Below are 13,585 nucleotides of genomic sequence, written 5' to 3' on the forward strand. Positions count from 1 at the left end.
GCTTTTTAAAGCTTCATATGCACAGCCATGTATTTCTCATTATTTCCAGTGTTTTACTGTACCTAATGAGTGAATGTAAACACAATAAAGAATATTAAATGATATTTAACCCCCAGCTCCAATAATCCTGTGGAGAGCTGCTTATTAGCCAATGAAATTTAAGTTTAACAAAAGATGCTGTATAGGTAACAGCATTAATTTTCTTTGGCACTCAAGCATAAAATATATAGGAGCATCAGGAAGAATAAATGAGATTTCAGTAAAGAAACTACATAGCAACATGTACTGTAGTTTCTTATTATCCAAAATAATATATTTCTGTCATATAAAACATACATTATAATATATGTAACTTCTGACATTAAAACGTTACAAAAAGCTACTAAATTAATAGCTTTTTAAAATGCTTGTGTTAATGCCTTTCTAAAAAAGAATCTTTCTTCCATCTATAAATGCTTGATTATGTTATCACTGTAATCTGTTCATTTTACTTACAATATAAGCATTTCAAGTCAAATTTTCATTAAAAAGGAAAAACATTAATAAAATCTCATAAGTTCCACAAAATATACTGTGATCATCTGGGTAAAGTTTTTACCCAACATGTTTTCAAATTTCACTTTCAAAAAGAAATAATCAATGTTTACGGTTGTAATCCCTCAAACCTATCATTACCCAGAAGAACGGATTTGAGGATAAGTTACAATCATAGAAATTGAAACTCTACCAGTTTCTTGCTGAGCCTTCTGTTCCTCCATATACAACAGCTCTGTTATCTGGTAAGAGAGAATAATCGTACGTTGCAACCAAGAAAAGAAAGCAAGGGCAAATAGTATTTGAAATTGAATTCTACAAATAACAAAGCACCTCTCTACTAGGGCATTATTCTGTGTCACATCATAGTAATTCACTTTTTTAAAACAAAAGCTTTTAGTATTTTTTTTAAATACTGCAGAACAAAAGGTATATTGAAGTACAGAAATACAATCTCCATGATTTAATTCATGCATCTTACCAACATGAGTGACCATAAACAAAAAATTACTCAGAGCAATTAGACATTATTGTTTAGAGGTTTAAAACTTGGTGTCCATTTAGTTCTCTGTCATTATTTAGAAATTAATTTTAAACATGAAGTTGCACTGTGTATAACAGACTCTACTCCAGCTAAGTATCTAAGTTAGCAATAACACAGTACTAAGTGCACTTAGTATAACAGCTAAGTAGAAGTGGAGGGAGTGAAGCAAAAGAACTACTTCTCAAGACATGATGGCCAGTAGTAACCACAGTATCTAGGAAGGGGCTATTTGGCTAGACTGTTCAACTTGAAGGATTCTTTGTAAAATTGATTACTCCTCCCCCCAATTACTATCAAGGGAACAAGATTCTCTAACACCATTAAATCCATTTTAATGCACATTTCCTGTCAATTCTGACAGAAACTGACTAAAATATGATGTGAATGGGACTTCAAGGTATTTTTACTGCCTGCCTGCCTTGTATGCTGTTTATCTCAAGCTGTTAAAATATAGGAATTACTTTGACTTTTCTACAAATAAATGAGAATACTTTCTTCTTTCTTCCCACTGCTCATCTGTTTATATGTAATTAACAGGAATAATTACATTGAGAGAGATCCAAATTGACAATAAACTGGTCCTTTTGTACACAGACACTTTTAAACAAAACCTTTCCAAACAACAGTTTCCCCCAGTCCCTTACTTTTTTAGGGGCCGCCTTCCAGTGTGAAAAGAATGGGAGGGCATTATGGCTGGCCAAATTTCTATTTCTTACGAGGAGTGACGCTTCTTACGACAGGCAAAAGGGGAAAAGCGGGGGGGGGGGGACTGTAAACCAAATCAAGTCAGGGAAAGCATAGCTTCTAGAATTCCTTCCAGCCTCTTCACCAACACTGGCCATAGGAGGCATATGCATTTTCTTCTGTGTAACAAAGTGTGTGTATGCGTGTGAGGTACTGCTTTCCCCTCATGTTGATCTGTGTGTGTTTGTGTATAGGGGTGCGCTGGAAAGCACAAGGCAGGCTGCATACACTCCACTCCGTGTCATAGAGAGAGAAGGGAGAGGGCTTAGAATGGAGCAGCTGGCAACGTTTGGAGCAGCTGCCCAAATTCCTTTTTCTGAAATATTTTTCTTCACAGGCCCGGACCAATTTCAGATGTGCTGTTTCGTTTGCTAATTCATCCCACCATAACAAATTTGGCTCAAAACCTTTTAGGTTTTAAAGACAGACAAAATTAATGGACAGAGTCCTAAGTCCCTTTACATATTTTTTTCCCTAACATTTCATTGGGTTGGAAAGAATAAAAAGGGGGAGAGCATTGAAAGTGCCAATAGGAAATATTTTATTCTACAGAAACCCAACAGAGTTTGGGAAATTTCTTTATTGGGAGACTACAAAATAAAACTGAATAATTTCATTCATGTAAAAACCTCAATGAGCTTAGATAAGACCAAAATTCAACACAATACTTTGTTTGAGTCTACAGCAAAAGAAATGTATTTCATAATGAATATTTTATTATCCTTAATTTATCACTAAAATATTAAAAGAAATATGTCAGATAAGTTGGAGCTACAGAAAGGACAATCATTTGAAAAACCACCAAAATATGTCCAGTTTTAGGAAGGAGAAACCTGAACTCATTAAATCCATGTTAAAAAAAAACCCTTGTTTTCTTTTTCATTTATCATATTTCCTTTTTATTTTTTTAAGTCCTATATAAAACAAAATGAATTCACATCATACAGATGGTCTTCGCTTTAATGACCATTTGTTCAACAACCATTCGAACTTACGACGGTGCTGAATGAGTGGTACTTACAACTGGCTGTTGCAATGTCCCCATGGTCACATGATCACCATTTGCAACCTTCTTTGCTGGCTTCTTACAAGCAAAGTCAATGGGGAACCAGCAGGAGGTCACCAATGGTGCCTATGTGATGTCCTGCTTAATGACAGGGCACAATTCACTTAACAATGGCAACCAGAAGTGCCAGAATTTCCATTACTAAGCAATATGGTCACATGACGTTGCACTTTACGACCATGTTGCTTAGTGATGGAAATTCCAGTCCCAACTGCAGATGTTAACTGAGGACTATGTATATTGAAAAGGTCCTTCAAAAATATCTTAACATTTTTGTTATTTCCTAATTATTAAAAATTAAGCTATGGAATATTAATTTATTTTTAAAAATATGTCTTATCTTTGTTTGCAGCTAAAAATTTTCAAGGAGAAGCTGCTAGCACACTTATTAGCAATTGCTTTAACTGTTAATGGTGTTTTTGGTCTATGGAAGAATGTTGATGGTATAGGCATTTTTACAAGGATAAGATTGTAAGCTCTTTACATGGTTTTTTGTTTTGTAGTGCCCTCGGTAAAGGAATTTTCCAAAACTTGTTGGGCTTTTATACATTAAAATGTTTCCAACTGGTACTTGGGACCTCTCTTATAAAGGCAAAAGCTGCTGCCCCTCCAAGAAAATCATATCCTCTCTCATAAATAATGAAGTTAGCTCCTACATGCCATTTCTATGTAAATATGAAGTTACAATCACAATTCTATCTTCCAAAATGTGAGCAACAGATTATGGGTATACTTTAAGAAAAGTCAAGCATTTGAAAGACCCAATATAGACAAGGGAAAATTACATGCTTAATTTTCCCCACTGAGATCAAAAAGAGTTAAATATATTTAACTTTAGATAAGTCATGACAATTTAAAATGCTTTGTCTAGGTGTAGTAATCCAAACAATAAAAAGACCAGTCTTACAACTGAAACTACAGATCTTTCTATTTATTGTATTGTTGCAATACTGTGTACCCAAAATATCTCTCTGTTGCAGCTTAGCTGTCTTTACTTACCTTGTTCCAAAGATCAACATCAGCACACCTGCAGAGGGCAGCAGAAGATAATAAATTGAAGTCCTAAAAACCGGTTATTTCTTTTGAATGCTCAATACAACCAAACAGGACACACTATGGGTTCAGGAAATTTGCTTAAGTGGAGAATGTTAAGAAATAATTGATGTACATATTTCAGCACAGGCTTATCTTTACAAAATGATTTTACTATATTTATAGACAATCACTACCATCAGAGTTTCTGTGGTAATGTTTGAATCTATAATCTCACTGTATTTCAAAATACATGCCTACACAAAAAAAGCAAATAGACAGAAACTCAAAATTCCTCGGATTTCTTAGATCTGTCAATGGCTTTTAAAGGATTAACTCTGATAATAATTTGTGGTTTATATGTAGACTTCCAGCCAACTGAATAAGGAACTAGCAATAGGAAAGCACTTATTTACAAAATATGTAGGATCATTTCCTTAAAAGTAATGCTGAAATGTTATAAATGTATGATTAAACATTTAACTCACATATCAGAGGTGAATGCAAAAATGAAATTTAACTTTTGTTAAAAGACTTTCAGAACTAAAGATATTTATCCGCATATATAAATGTACTCATATAACATTTTAATAAAAATCAATATCTTTAACTGTTAACACATTTAATACTGTACAAATGTAATATCAATACTATAACATACATCTTTAAGTCTGCCAGATTGAAAGACTGCATGACTTATGTACATTTGTTTAAACAAATTACTGAAAATAATGATGTGTAAAACAGCCGACGTCCAAAATATTTTGAGATTGATGTAGGTTCTGACCTTTCTAAATGTTCCAATGCTGTTTGGACCATACTGAAAATGTTCTCAAAATGGCATGTGAGGTTCATTTTCATTTATCATTTTTTAACTTTTTAATTTTTTTAAGTCTTATGTAAAACAAAATGAATTCACATCATACAGGTGGTCCAATGACCACTCGTTAGTTATTTTAATTATTTAAGCCAACATATTTCAATAGTCTTAACTAACACACCCACAGGTGTAAGCAACACTTAGTCTAACAATAAAAACTTTGGAACAAAATATTCTCAGTTCAGAGAAGCAGGACAACACTGCACTGCTGTATATCAGGGTGCTACTGATTTGTACCCCCAACCACTGCTCTGTAAGCCAATAAGGGCAAAGGCACCATCCCCTGCCGGGGTTTGAAAGTGGATAGTTAAATTACAATATACATAAATCAACTCTCTTGTTAACTGAACAAAATATAAGTTCACTATTCCTTTTCCAACACTGAGTGATCAGTTGCTCCAGGAAATTTACAAACAAAACAAAGGGAGAAGAAGAAAGGAAGAAAAAGCAGTTCTTGCTCCTTTTTTTTTCTTCACTAGTGTTAAAAACTCATGTCTGAAAAGTTTTTGCCCACCATAGACATAAAATTTATCTGCACAATATCCTTGTTGTGCTTACATTATGGGTACATAAATTTGCAGAGGTAACTGACAACCACTGACCAGTTACCCTAATCCTAACACATCTGGGGCAGGGAGCACAAGACAGTCATAATCTATTGGTGTGTGAAACTCACTGGTGGGCAAAAAAAATTAGCTTGCAAAAAAGAAACAAAAGCCAAAAAAGCAGATATTACAACCTCTTCCATGAATCTGGGGATTTTTCAATAATGGACAGTTATGATTCCTAACTTCAAGGACGTTCAGTGTCTGTCACTGAAACAGTTATAAAACAGGGAATTCCTGATTCAGCTCTCATTTCTGCAAGCCGCTTTCTCCTCATCCCTCTTCCACCTATCTACACTAAAAGGATACTATTCATTTATATAAATACTACTAATTTATCTTATAAGGTTGTCATATGAATTACAAGTAAGTGATGCAAACATAGCAATTTGTATATCTGATAGCACAATAAAACATTAAATAATACTTTTGAAATAATGAATTCCTGAGATTAATTATGCCGGTTTACACAGATTAGTAGATAGTGTCAAATTAAAATCCCAGACTGGAAAGCTCTGGCAGCTCTCTTCAAAACCACCCTACTATTAATGAATGATAAAGATGTACTAAGTATATTGGGTATAATTCTGATAGTTTTATCTTTTTAAAAAGTGTATAAAAATAGGAAGACTTAAACAATTTTAAACAGGGTCAACAGATTTTAAACATATAAACCCCTCCAACCCCTGAATGCACAGTTGGTCTTTACCAACTTCAACCTTGTGTGCAAAGATCAGAAATACTTTTTGGTTTCCTTTCAATAAATACTGTTATATTCCTGTGTTATTGCTTTGCCTAGACACAGCCCCTGTATGTGCTGCCACCGGTGAGGGACATTTGTGTTTTCAGAGCAGGGGCACTCCTTTCTTTTGTTCCTTACAGACTGGGTGTAATCTCTTACCAATACCACTTACACTGCCTGTATTTAATCCACTCTTTCCATCCTGAAACTGACTTGAAACTACAAACCTCACAGCTTTAAACAACTAGCTTATTTTAATTCATGAACAGAACTTCTATTTCTTCCAAAAGAGGAATCTTATTTGCTGACTGCAGGGTTAGAATATATAATGTAAAATATTTTTACACTCCTCTTCTTCAGATACGTTTTCTAAATGTTTACCACAATTTTATCCAATTTACCCCAGAAACAATAAAGCCTTATATCTTGTCCCGGCTTGGGCACAAAGCCAGCTGGGCGACTTTGGGCCAGTCACTCTCCCTCAGCCCTAGCAAGCAGGCAATGGCAAACCACTTCTGAAACCTTGCCAAGGAAACTGTAGAGACTAGTCCAGGTAAATAATTACCAATTTGTATTTCATCATATACTATATTTAGTCTGATTCTAAATTGTTTACTCATTTGATCATAGTTTTGTTTCACTCTTCCCTTTTCACTTCTTGATGAATAAGTCGTGTTTGTTACATTCTGGTAAGCTGTCTAGTTCATGTTCTCCTTCCATTCTATTTCAAGAAGGAGACATACTGGTGAGCTAGAAGCTCTCGTGCCATTTTGCCACCTAGTATCTTTCACCTCATGCATGTCCCAGCATCTGCAAATTCCTACCACAAGGAGCTGCTAGTGGAGAAACTAGGGTTTTATTTAGAATTTCTGTTTACCCACGATGTCACATTATTCATTAATTTAAAATAGCTCCAGCCTAAACTGGGTGGATGGGAAGCCACTAATACAAAACCACTTCAACCCTTCAGACTATGCATTTCACAGATGATACTTAGTGTTTTGTATCTGAGAGGGCCAGTTTGGTCTAGTGGTTAAGGCTCCAGGCTAGAAACCAGGAGATACTGAATTCTAGTCTCGCCTTCGGCATGAAAGCCAGCTGGGTGACTTTGGGCCAGCACTCTCTCTCTCAGCCCCAAACATCAGGCTCGGGCGACAAGCCGGTCAGTCAATACCTGTCGCAACCAATAGATCAACATTCGGTTGATCTGAAAAAAGTGGACCCTGCACATGTGGGAAAAATGCTAGGAAGAAAAAAAACCTTAACGCTTTGTGTTACAGTGTTGTTCCACAATATTTGCAGCTGCATTAAAAAGCTATTCTACAGAACATAGTCATTTTCAGATATTATACACAAGACTTCCAAAAGATAACTCAGAGGAAAAAAGGGGCAAAGTTTAGGATTTTTCATGCTGTTCAAACATCCCCCACGTAGTAGCTTGCTGTTACATCAGAAAAATGAAAGCAGCATTGCAACATTACACCACAAACTTTGTCCCTTTGTACATGCTTGTGACATCATAATGCATGCATAAAAGGGTCACTGTTTGTGTTATGAAGTTACTTCCATCATTCTGCTCTCTCTTGTTCCCTCTGCAGATGCTACTGCCATAAAACAACAATCTGGATACTAATACTGAATGTTAATTCAGCCGTACCACAGGGTAACACATACAAGAAACTTACGGAAAACTGTTCATAGCATGGCTTATGTGTTCTATGACACAAGCAGCATAAACTTACAGTATCTCTGATAAACTAGCTTAGAAGTAAACCAACCACTGATCTACAGAGAAAACATGTGTATCTTCCAATTCTGGATTACTTTTCCAGGGCAAGTTCTACTCTGAACTGGCAAGGAACTGACCCTGACACATCAATTCAATGACATAAAAATAGTTCACAAGCAGTATTTTTTGCCATCCTTCCATAGCAAAGCCATTCAAAAAGTCAGAGCGAAGAGTGTACCTTCAGGAAAGAGCTTAATGGTTTATCTCTCTCTCTCTCTCACACACACACACACACACACACACACAGGTGCACTAGGTTTAAAGCTTCAAAATTGCATTTTATAATATATGGCATTATAGATTGCAGCTATTTTCTATTACCTATATACTACTCTATATAATTACTAGTCTATATAGTTACTCTTGTGCCTGTAACTTTCAACTGGGCGAAACGGTACATCATAGGGCAAAAATTTTTGAAACAAGGTACCTCAAATGGGCTAACTTACAGAATGCACCCAAAATCTGGGACCCATTACTCCAATGGGATTGAAATTTGGGAAATTTGTGGCCACTTCAGCACTGCTGCATTGCTGCATTGCCATGCTCAGCCCAGGTCATGTGATCATCATAGGTGTATCCCTGATCTCTTTCCCGCTTCCCTCTGTCCCCTGCGCCCAATCAGCTGGCAGCAGGGCCTGACGGGTAAGTGGTGATTGGCTGCTTTGGAAACAAGGCAGAAATCTGAAATCTCTTAACGGCAGAGGGCATTGAGGAAAGGATGAGGGAGTGACCTGGATGCCTACTGGCAAGGTAGGGCTGGCTGGGGGGCACCGGTGGTTGACGGGTGAACCCTCTTCCTCCCTTGAGAGAGAGGACCCTCAAGGACACGCTGGAACAGGGAGCAGGGGTGCTGTTTTCCTCATGGTCTGTGGCTCCCTTTGTTCCACTTCCCCCCAGCAAAGCGGCAGGCAGTTCTGTGGATCAACCAAGGAGGAGGAGGAAGCTTTACCACGGCTCTCCTGAGGGTCGTGTGGGGAGAGTCAAACAGCCCAAGCCTATATTATATGTGGAGAGGGAGGAAGGGAGGAGATTTCTGATGCTCCCTGACAGCTTCCCACAAGCGAAGTCAATGGGGAAGCTGGCAGCAAGTTCTAAGTCACTCCCACTGCTTTTTTGCCCTTGGTCATTCTGTTTCTCTGTTTAGATAAGGAAATATCTCTGAAACGATGACCCAATGGGTCACAGGTTGTCTAGTCTCTTACAAAAGTAATCCTTGCAAAGGGGTACCAAATTGTTCTGCTTAGGGAGACATGAAATATGGCCCTGCCCAAACTTCTAACCTTCCTCTACCCTAATAATTTTTAATTACTTTGTCTTTTTCCCTGGATAAATGACAATACAATCCTAATATAATCACTCACTTCAAAGTGATTCAGGTTTTAACACACTTGCCAAGAGCTAGGAGGATTCACCTCCCTAAAGAAACACACATATATTAATATAATCCCTTTTCTCTCACTCATATATTTCACTGTTTTGTCTCTCACCTATACCTCTCTTTCAAATAAGATAATTTCAGTTTCTCACATCTCCCTATAATTCTTATGCAGTCACCACTCATTTCTTATTTTGCTTGGTCTCTCTACTTTAGGGCTAATAATATTTTATTTCTTTTCCTTGCCTCCAGCCTAGTCCTGATTTCCTTCCCTCTACTGTGTCTTCACTACACAGTTCGCAATCAGGCCCACAACGTACAATATAACAAAACCGTAACATCCTACCTATAAATCAAAACATAGTTTCCATTTTTGTCACCCACTTATTTTTCTTTGAACAATAATCTTCCTTTTCATTTTGCTCTCTACTGCCACAAGCCTGAATTACCACCCATTCTTGTCCTGGTTTCTTTTCATTGTGCTTTTATGCTGTAAGCTACCAAGACTTTGTATAAAATTGTGGTGGGGTATAAACATGATAAATAAATAAATAATTTTATTCACTAAGGGTAAAACTAAGCAACCAAGGTTATACAAACAAGGGAATAATGAAAAGATGGAGACAGCACAAAGTTCTTGGAAGTTCAACAGAAAAATTACAACTACTGATAAAATTCATTTATTTACATGAACGTTTCTATCCTATTCATCATTCAGTCAGGCTTAATATCAATACAAGATTTTAAGTACTTAAAAGAAAAAAATGGCAAAATTAAAAAGTTCCAAACAAAAATGCTTGTATGTACAGTGGTACCTCTAGTTACGAACTTAATTCGTTCTGTGACTCTGGTTGCAACTCGAGTTGGTTGCAACTCGAGGTAAATTTTCCCATAAGGTTCAGTGTAAATACGGTTAATCCGTTCCGCCCTCTGAATTTGGTCGCACCACGAGGCAAATTTCCCAGTAAGGTTCAATGTAAATATGGCTAATCCGCCCTCCGAATTTGGTCACACCCCGAGGTAAATTTCCCCCATAAGGTTTAATGTAAATACGGCTAAACAGTTCTGAAACATATGCATTTTATTTTTAAACCTCAAAAACCTTCCAAACGCCACAAAAACCTTCCAAACGCCACAAAACACACCACAAGCCTCACCGAATGTCTCCTTGCTACCGCGATCTCGCCCACAGGAAGCCGCGACCGCATGGCAGCAGGGAAAATGGCCGCGGATCCGGTTCGTAACTCGAGGGGGAGTTCGCAAGTAGAGGTAAATTTTTGGGGCCGGAGCTGGTCGTATCTTGAAAAATTCGTAAGGAGGGGCATTCGTAACTCGAGGTACCACTGTAAATCTTATCTGAGGATTGTATAGTCCAATCTCTAATAAAATGAACTATGATCAAAGAGGCTTTAAATTCAAATTTGAATATAGTCATAAATTTATGGGATGGCATTAGGTAAGCTCACATTGTGTGCTCTGGAATATGGAGACAATGCTGATTAACCTGCCATAGTAGAATTATTGTGATAGTATCTGTGAAACATTCTGAATCATGACCACTTTATATAAATATTATGATTATACTTGATATTCAATGTGATATTCAGATAATCAGAGCAGTTTCAGCTATGGAAGCTCGCTGGGAGATTTGGGATTTTATCACTTAGCTCAGCCTCCCACACAGTTGCTTGTTACAGGGGAAAATTTGGAGGGTACCTTGATCTCCTAGGAAATGTGAAATATAAATCTAAAACAATGAAAGAAGAAATAAGTAACTGTACATTGTGTTTTCAATTTACTATACTAAAACCAAAATGAAAACCTTCACTTTCCCACTCACAGAACAGGATATTGAACTTCAGTGACATTGAGGCCTAGCCACAAGGAGAGCCCTAAAAGCCTCTGTCAGGACAATGGAATATGATTAGCCACAAATAACTACATTTTTTTAAAAGTCTGCCTTAAATAACAGAAAATTAAATCTGGAATTTGGGACCAAAGCCATCCAAAATATAAGATTTTAAAAGACTTACCTTCTGAATCCAAGCACTATACTGTTCCTGATATGATTCCTGTCTATTGGCTGGATGTTTGGGGAAGACACTGCAAGTTAAATTAAATTGTTCAGGATGCGTTGATTTGCACTTCTCTAAACATCACCGATTCAACTATTGTATTGCAAAACCAATATAACTGATGCTATACTTAAAGAAAACAAAATATTTAATGTTATGTACATGTCCTAGATCAATGTTTCTCAACCTTGGCCACTCAAAGATGGGTGGACTTCAACTCCCAGAATTCCCCAGCCAGCCATGCTGGCTGGGGAATTCTGGGAGTTGAAGTCCACCCATCTTAGAATGGCCAAGGTTGAGAAACACTGTTCTAGATGATAATTAGAGCTATTCCTCTGTATTTCACTATAAAGACACATTAACCCTATCTCCCTAACCAGTCCCTGTTCATGACTAACTTTAAACAAACTCTGTTCTTAAATAAAGGAAGGAATCTGTTCTATAAACTCAGATTCTCCAGTCAAATTAGACGTAACTTGATTCCAAGATTCATTCTCTTTTCATTTAAGTATAATTTTGAAGAACACTGTTAAATAAAGCTTATGTGGATTTTATAGTACATTCAAATGGCCCATTAAGGCATATATATAAAAACCACTCACAGTATTCAAACATTATTTAAAAAAAAAAAAGAGTAGCTAAGAGAACATCTTTCTTCTACCAAAGGGATATGGGCTTTCTAGAATAAAACAAAAGGCTAATTTACATTTTGTACTTGCTCCTAATCATAAAGAGAGGCATGTTAAAATACAACTCCAAATAAATTTAACTAACATATATTTCTGTATATTATCAACGAGACATTTATCATTCTTAAAATTACCTCGTACCACAGTTTTCCAAACAAGCTATTCAGATAATATATAAAACAAGGATACTTACATAACTCATAAACTTTATCCAGTCTTCCATGAGAAGCTTCATGCCTGATTTCTGCTGCTAAGAATGTACTGGCTTCAATAGGACAACCTTTTTCCTATGGAAAGATGGTAATATAGTAACACCTCTTACACCATCATAGTCAACGTCTCTAACTTCAAATTTCAGATTTGGTATGCATTTGACCAATAGCCCTCCAACCTTGAGCAAAGCTGTCTTTTATAATTCAGGGTGTGCAATGGCTTACCTTATAGATATTATAATAATTCTAGAGAAAACTATTTACACAAAGCATAATTTTAGAATTGCAATTTAAAGACTACCACCTTTTTAATCACACAGAATATGCACACTGGAACTGCAAAGCAATCATTTTAAAAGAGAGTATTTCTTTCAATTTGCCAGAATTGTAAATACAGTGCAAGCTCTCTAGCTGTTCATATTAACAATGCTGAGAATTTTTTTGACTGCTGTACAAAGGAGCCAAGGCCCTTTCTAAAATTAAGCTTATAGCTTTGAAAGTTTTTAGTGTGCTATATGCAAGATAATATTTGGTAGAAAAGGAGAACTAGAGCAAGATAAGCCTTTTTTTTTGGAAGGAATGTGTGAATGTCCTACACTAAAATTTATGCTTTTTTTTTCTTTTATAGCCTATCATTTTATGGTAGAGAGAAGTGCTTTGTTTCTTTAGCTACTCCCTTTGCAAGGAATTTAGCTAGAATTTTAAATAATTTGCTTTCCTATTATGTTCAAGTTATATATCATGACTGTGAAGTGTTATCTAGTATCTTATCAACCCATTAGGTGTGATTAAGTATTCTATTATCAAAGCTAACTGCTGTGTTCCCAGTTCTAATATCAGACACATATATATCTAAGTAGTGTCAACTGCTGGTTTCATTTCTGTATTCTACAAATCAGACAGAGCTTCAACAATATCATGGACCAATTCAGAAAAACACTGGTTATACCAAGCATTTTTCAGATCACATTAGTTCTCCATCCTTGCAGAAGTTTGCACTACCCCCTGATTTAAGGCAAAGGAGTGATCTATACATGAGAACAGTCATACAAGGCTTTTCTGCCTTCAGATCACTGGTTTCAAGAAAAAAGAAAGCCAAACCCAGTGTGCACTTCATCATATGTGTAGCCTGGGACAGGCTAATGACCATAATGAAGGACATGAAATCCTGAATCCCTCCAGAGTGTGCAATTCCAGTGGGAACACTGAAATATCTCAGGACAAAAAGATTAGGAAGAAGCTGAGTTTAGGAAGAGAGAACCTTATACAATGGGCAGACAATACATTAACAATGT

General features: G+C 36.5%; 1 protein-coding gene across 1 annotated transcript in view; it reads right to left on the reverse strand.

Annotated features, from left to right (window-relative positions):
* Positions 1-13,585, reverse strand: part of LRPPRC (leucine rich pentatricopeptide repeat containing) — a 117,455-nt gene that overhangs the window by 71,459 nt on the left and 32,411 nt on the right. The window contains exons 13-16 of the mRNA XM_007424640.4: positions 12,272-12,365; positions 11,348-11,417; positions 3,888-3,915; positions 728-776 (exon numbers count right to left, since the gene is read on the reverse strand). Of these exons, the coding sequence (XP_007424702.2) occupies positions 728-776; positions 3,888-3,915; positions 11,348-11,417; positions 12,272-12,365 (241 nt within the window). The remainder of the gene's footprint in view (positions 1-727; positions 777-3,887; positions 3,916-11,347; positions 11,418-12,271; positions 12,366-13,585) is intronic.

The sequence above is a fragment of the Python bivittatus genome, unplaced genomic scaffold, assembly GCF_059951505.1.
Source record: "Python bivittatus isolate LINGU-HERP-01145 unplaced genomic scaffold, Pbiv_v1 ctg000020_np1212, whole genome shotgun sequence".
Classification (NCBI taxonomy): Eukaryota; Metazoa; Chordata; class Lepidosauria; order Squamata; family Pythonidae; genus Python; species Python bivittatus.